Below are 6,500 nucleotides of genomic sequence, written 5' to 3' on the forward strand. Positions count from 1 at the left end.
CCCACTCGGAGCCGAGAGCTGGGGAGCTGAGAGGCTCAGAGCACAGCCGGGTCTCGGCCGCCTCCCCTCTCTCCGGAAGGCTTTAATTTGCACACTTGCTTGCCACTGCGCAGCGAGCCCCTAACCCCGCCGCCGCCGGGTGGGTCTCCGGCAGAGTCGGCCTCCGGGGCCCCCGCCCTCGCCCCCGCCCCCGCTGCTTCCCCGGCTCGGCCCCGAGCCCTGGCCTGAGCCCCGCAGCCCCCGTCCGCCCCCAGCGAGCGGCGCGGGCGGCGCCCTCCGCCGTCCCTCCGCCGTCCCTCCGCCCTCCGCCGCTGTGCCCACCCCTTCGCGGGAGAGAGTGCTGGTAACTCCTTCCTCCGAGCGGGTTACCTGCTCGGCGCCGCGGTGGACACGTGCGAAGGTCCGACAGACACTCGCAGCCCCCTCGAGAGGCCCGAAGCTGCCGGGCCCCTCAGGTAAGGAGCTGTGCGTTCGGGTGGGTGGGCTGCGGAGTAGGGGGTCCCCCGGGGAGATTTGGGAGCGTGGCCAGGGTCGGAAGCGAGGGTGTGGGTGGGGGTGACTGTGGTGGGGGGGTGTATGTCTTCGGCATTGGCTTTAGTTAACCCCTTACGAGCCGAGGCAGGCTAGTTACGGGGACCAGTTTTGAGGAGCTAGAGGAGTCTCTCCTAATCTGGCAAGAGAAGGACATCCCACACCAGGGACACCCCCAACACTAAGATCCTGTGCCTGCTCCCACATAGCCGTGCGCACAAACACCCACACACTCATCAAGCTTCTTAAAGCGGAATATAAACTCCACTCGGACACAGAGAATAGTCCACACTTTAGGGTTTAAACTGCATTGCCTCTGGGGACTCCATGCGGGACTTTGTGTTTCCGTGCCCCACATTCATTTCCCCACTAAAGCTCACTCTCAAGCTCGCGGAGGTGTGGGTGTGGCCTCCACCTACTCCACCACGAGATAAATGTTAACGCAGGCTTCTTGCTGCCACCCCCTGCGGGGGTGTTATGCACACTTATAGGAGTGCACTAGGGCGGCCAGTGCACAGGCTTGGAGCCCCACAAGGACGCACGTTTGCTTTAGTTTCCCAGTTTAATTTTATAATTTAAAATATCCGAGTTAAAACGCACACCCGGCGGTGCGCAGCTCCGGGCCCCGCAGCGCGCCCCACAGTCTGCACGTGGGGCGCATCTGCGTGTGCGCACACGCGGGAGTCGTGGTCCCAGTGCGGCCTCTTGTCGCTGCGCTGGTGGCGACCCTTGCGGTGCTTGGCAGGCTTCGGGAGAGGCACATGAAGGATTTCATTGAGTGTGAAGACAGAGAGCAGAGACAGAAAGCAGAAGGAGGCGGCTGCAGCCTTTGTAGTCGCGGAGGAATGCGGAAATGTTGAAGCACTATGTCAAACTTTTTTGAAATGGGGTCAAGTCACATTCAGCCAGCGTGGGAAAGCAACAACAACAACAAAAAAAAGTGGAGGAGAGGGGGGAAAAAGGCACTGTTGCTCCCGTTTCTCTCCGCCGGAGCCGACCGTCCGGGGAGCGAGGGGGGAGAGCCAGGGCGGGCGGTGCGGGGCCGGGCTGGGGCAGCGGGCGCAGCTCCCTGCGGGGGTGGGACGTCCGCGACGCTGCCTTAGCTGCTGAGCCTCCGGTTGGACTAGGGCGGGAGGGGGATGCGGGAGGGGCGGGCTGCGCAGCCGGCGGCGGCTCCTCCGCTACCTGTGTGGCCCTAGGCCTGGCTCAGACCCCCGTGCAGGCTGGGGGTGGGGGCTCGGTCCTTGGCTCCCCCAGGATTTGCCTTCACCTTTTAAGGAGAGTTTTGAATGGAGTGAGTGTGAGGGGCTCTGCGCTCGCTGCGGTCCCCTCTGCCATCACACCGTGGGGATCGCGCCATTTGTTTCTTTAATTCCTGGCAGAAGGCGAGCGGGCCAGCGGTTGCGGGGCAGGTAATTCCGAGGTGTCCCGGGAATTCCAGACACGCGGCCGGCGTAGCGAATGTCCGGCGGAGGCCGCGGCGGCCATGGGTTGGAGGCTTCCTAGGTCCTGGATTGCAACTGAAAGGGGAGGGAAGTGTGCCCCTACACCCCCTACCCCCCCGCACTTTGTTGTGCGGAGGGCTTGGGGGGGGAGGCGTTTGGCTTTTGATGAGACCAGGCCTTAAGCCGAAAGAGGAATGGAGCAGCCACCTCTGCTACTTAAGATCTGGAAAAGATCCAGGGAGTGGGAAAAGGTTCGCGAGTCCTGGCCCCGAGGGCGCAGCCCCTTCTCTCTCACCCCCGAGGTTTGGCATTTACTCCCCCCACCCCCAGCCTTTTTAAGACGAGGGTGAGTTTTGATGAGGTTGAAATTAGTTGAGAATTTCAGAGCGAGACGCGGTTATGCTACCTTCCTCCCGAAGTTATTCTTTAAGGAGATGACAAGCTAAGTGCGACGAATACCCCTTTCTCCCACCCTTATGGTCCCTTGGGCGACTCCCCCCTCCAGGGCCCCCCTGTTCCTCCACTCCCGAGTAGCGGGAGCCCCAGCCCTCCCCGACCTCATGGGTTTCCACCAGGGAGGTCCTCCGAGTCGGAGGAAGAATTCCGTTTCCAATCCAGACGTCTTTACCCCAAAAAGACCATTTGTGTGTGCAAGTCGTTTTTAAATGTCTCCTCGTAGAAAAACTGAAAGTAGAAAGAAAGGAAGCAATTTCCTAGCAGATGTCTGACCACCCCTTCTCGCACACTCCCAGCATCGGGTTACAGGGTCCTGGGAGCCCCCACCCCCACATTCTGCAGCCCCACACGGGTGGACCCACAGACCCTCCACAGCAGCTTGTGCACAATCCCTGAAAGCCCCACGGCACCCCGGGAGCCCCTCTCCTTGCACGTCCAGGCCCGGGGAGGAGGGGTGGGTAGCACTGCAACACAATGATGCAGGGATAAATATTAAGCCGTGACATTGACGTGCCCGGCACCTCCCCTCCCCCGCGCTCCCGGCACACTCTGGGCTGCTCGGCACGCCCCCTCCCGTTCCACTGCGTCCCGCGCCGCGCGCTCATCCCCGAGGGGCCCCTGCAACCTCTCCGCGCGAAGACGGCTCCAGCTCTGCAGGGAAAGAAAAGTAACTTCGCTTTTCTCGGAGGAACCAGGAAGGATTAAGCAGCCTGGGAGAGGGCAGAAGCGCGCCGAGGGTAGCGATGGGGGCTTTCTGAAGTAGGAGGAGGGGAGTCTGCGGGAACCCGGAGAAAGGCGCCTGGGATGTCTGATTGCACTTTTCTTGTCCTCTGGTCTCTTCTTTTAGGTGGAAGGATTGTGGACTGAGACGCTCTGGGGCAGAGACTATGTAATCGCTTCGGTGTCTGTGCAGAAGACTGCGCTTCGGGGAGGGAAGAGGAGGGATCGGCTCGCTCCTTGGCGACTCGGCAGGCGGAGTTTCGCGGCGGCACCGAGGTTGCGCCCGCCCGCGGGGAGGTCTCTCCATCCAGCCCCAGCGGCCGCGAGAACCCGAGCGCCGGAGCGCGGTAGTCGGCGGGGGCGAGGGAGAGCGAGACCGAACTCCGGGGCGCGAGGGAGCGGGCCGGGAGTCCGGGAAGAGGCGAGCGGCGGCCGCGAGCGAGCCGAGCGCGCCCCCCCGCCCACCCCAGCGGTGCCGCGCCGGGCGGCGTCCGGGCGGCATGGAGAAGGACGGCCTGAGCCGCGCAGACCAGCAGTACGAGTGCGTGGCGGAGATCGGGGAGGGCGCCTATGGGAAGGTGTTCAAGGCCCGGGACCTGAAGAACGGAGGCCGTTTCGTGGCGCTGAAGCGCGTGCGGGTGCAGACGGGCGAGGAGGGCATGCCGCTCTCTACCATCCGCGAGGTGGCGGTGCTGAGGCACCTGGAGACCTTCGAGCACCCCAACGTGGTCAGGTGAGCCGGGGAGCGGCGCCCGCGCCGTCGGAGGCCGCGCGTGCCCGAGGAGGGCCGGGGATCCTTGGGGCGGGAGGGCGGCCGGGGAGGCATGGCCCGTTGCCCTTACAGAGTGAGAGTAAGTTTTGTCGACAGAGCTGCAAGCCAGAGCCGGCGACCTTGCCAGACAGCGAGCAGAAAGACGAGTCAGGCAATGTGACCTGCGCAGGCTTCCCCGCCACGGTGCAAGTTGTGTTTTCTCCCTGCTGTCCCTGAAAGGGGGTCCAGGAAGTTGGGTGCCTTTTAGGGAACGAGCCAACCTGAGACGTGCCCTGCCAGCCCCCGCATATTTTCCCTGGCCATTGGGGAATTTCTGAGAGGCTGAGAATAAGAGAAGTGGCAGGATTCGGTGAAAATTAGTAGGATGAGAACTTTCCTCGTGGAGCCTCGTATAAATAAAGTTTTACGAAAAAATAGCAACTTAAGAATATTATTGCCAGTCACGTCCAGTTTTTCTTACTGAAATTATATAATGGTAAATAAGTGTCCAACAGAGTCGCCTAAAAATTGTTTTCCATGAATATTGCCTATTTGTGTGTATTACTTTATGTCTCTAGGCTAACGTGGTCTTCAGACTACTTCTCAAAAGTAGTGATGTGTGTGAATCTAAGATGTGGAATCTCGAGATTCTAAACATTCTGCTTTTGCTTTATCGGGAGGGGATGTGGAAAGTGGATGGGGAGACAGCATGTCTTAAAGCCTCTCCTGTGTGGTAACCAGTAATTAAACTAAAGTGTGTGTGACTAGGATAATGGTGTTTTCTTAGTGATCCTGGAATTTCCCCATTGTGTGGTTGACATTATGTGGTGTGTCATGCTTTTCTTTTCTGAACAGATATGCGTAGTTTTAAGTAGAAAAGGAATGCACAGAAACATTTATAAATTAGGGTGTGATTTTTACCTATCTCAATTCTTAGGAAGGTGTGTTTGAAAAAGGAAGTCTTGGGGTGTTCTTCCTGTCGTCTCATCTATCTGGGAAGTCTGTTCAACAAATACATACCTACTGTGTGCGCTGTAGATGAAATTATGTAAATAAGTACAACTAAATATTTTTGTAAAAAGTCAAACAATTTAATATTAGTCATCAAAGTCAAGAGACCCAAGACTGACCTTTGAAATACCAAGACCTCCAGAGACTCGGAGCCCAAGTGTCTACCAGATCTTCCTGGGAGGCTTTGACTTGTCTCCCCTTATCCTGTGTGATTTGTGTGGTGCTTTGTTTCCCAACACAGTTAGGCTAAGGCTAGAAGGCTGCAAAGAATCATAAATACGTAAGTAAGATAGTAAATGGCTATGAAAATAGGACCCCCATTATAAACCTCTGCTTTAGCCTGTAAGAGAAGAGGGGGCAAAGGATAATGAGGCCAGGAGAATGAGTGTTTTAGGGAAGATGGGATTATACATAACAGCAATAGATTACCTTCTGTGCATGTTTTCTTTGTTGAAAACCCAGAAAAATACTTCCTGTGAGTCTGTGATATTGGAGGGAAAGGGGAGAGTACATTTTGTCCCCTGTAACTTAGTTATCTTCCTGGAGGAATCACCTAGGTGCTTCCCAAAAGATAAATTCCACCCCTAGAATTTTAGGATCCAAGTTCTTGTTTTATTTTGTCTGTTGCCTGTGGAGTGTGTCCATTTAAGGATCCTTATGTGTAAATAAATAAAATACTGTCTTTCCAACCTAGAGGTGTTACAGAGGCACCCCTGTGTAACGCTATCTTTTACAAAGCACGATTCCTGTAACAGGATGGTTTTTGCCATTGTGTTGGTAGATTTTGGCTGATCCATTCTTACTCTCTTGATTTATCCTCTTGAATTTGGTTTGTCTTTAAAGATTTCTAACTGACCCATGACTTGGATTCTGTCCTGAGAAATTTCAGGAGACTATACTTACAAATTCAAGACGAGGTTACCTGAAAGTTTTTTAAAACTTTATTTTTACAGATTAGGTGGTGATGATGATGCCTACCTCTTAGGAGTTGTGAGGAAGAGCTGAGATAGTGTAGATGAGAGCACTTTGTAAATTTAAAAATGCTTCAAATGTCCAAGTATTATTTGTTTTCATGCTGACTAGTGTGGCCCTCACCTGGAAACAAGTTCCCAGTAAAGCATCAGTTCCCCTGACCTTTTCTATAGAACAAATCATTCTCAAACCCAGACATTACAGGCTCTGAAACCAAGAAACTACTTGGATATAATGGTCAGAAAAGACCATCAGTTATATGTCATGAAATTCAGTGACTCTTGAGAAAATTATTGATGTCATCTTCACGAGCTACATATCTCCGTTTTATTTTGTTTCCTTCCTGTTCTCTTCTTCCTCTGCCTTGGGGCTGTCATTGGTCCCCATGACTTGCTTCACTAGACTAGGAATTCAGGATTTTTTTTTTTTTTTTTTAAAGATTTTATTTATTTATTTGAGACAGAGAGAATGAGAGACAGAGAGCATGAGAGGGAGGAGGGTCAGAGGGAGAAGCAGACTCCCTGCCGAGCAGGGAGCCCGATGCGGGACTCGATCCCGGGACTCCAGGATCATGACCTGAGCCGAAGGCAGTCGCTTAACCAACTGAGCCACCC

The 6,500-nt window shown here is 55.1% G+C and overlaps 1 protein-coding gene across 4 annotated transcripts in view; it reads left to right on the forward strand.

The window, feature by feature from the left end:
- The first annotated feature begins 297 nt into the window (after positions 1 to 297).
- CDK6 (cyclin dependent kinase 6) overlaps positions 298 to 6,500 on the forward strand; it is a 239,780-nt gene continuing 233,577 nt past the window's right edge. The window contains exons 1-2 of one of the 4 annotated variants that reach the window (XM_081800539.1): positions 298 to 455; positions 3,280 to 3,885. In XM_081800539.1, the coding sequence (XP_081656665.1) occupies positions 3,653 to 3,885 (233 nt within the window). In that variant the 5' untranslated portion in view covers positions 298 to 455; positions 3,280 to 3,652. Of the gene's footprint in view, positions 456 to 1,692; positions 1,944 to 2,972; positions 3,170 to 3,279; positions 3,886 to 6,500 lie in introns of those variants that run through there. The other 3 variants (XM_081800540.1, XM_081800541.1, XM_081800538.1) reach the window with 3 other exon arrangements.

Source organism: Leptonychotes weddellii, chromosome 12, assembly GCF_054177405.1.
Source record: "Leptonychotes weddellii isolate Sample4059 chromosome 12, ASM5417740v2, whole genome shotgun sequence".
Classification (NCBI taxonomy): domain Eukaryota; kingdom Metazoa; phylum Chordata; class Mammalia; order Carnivora; family Phocidae; genus Leptonychotes; species Leptonychotes weddellii.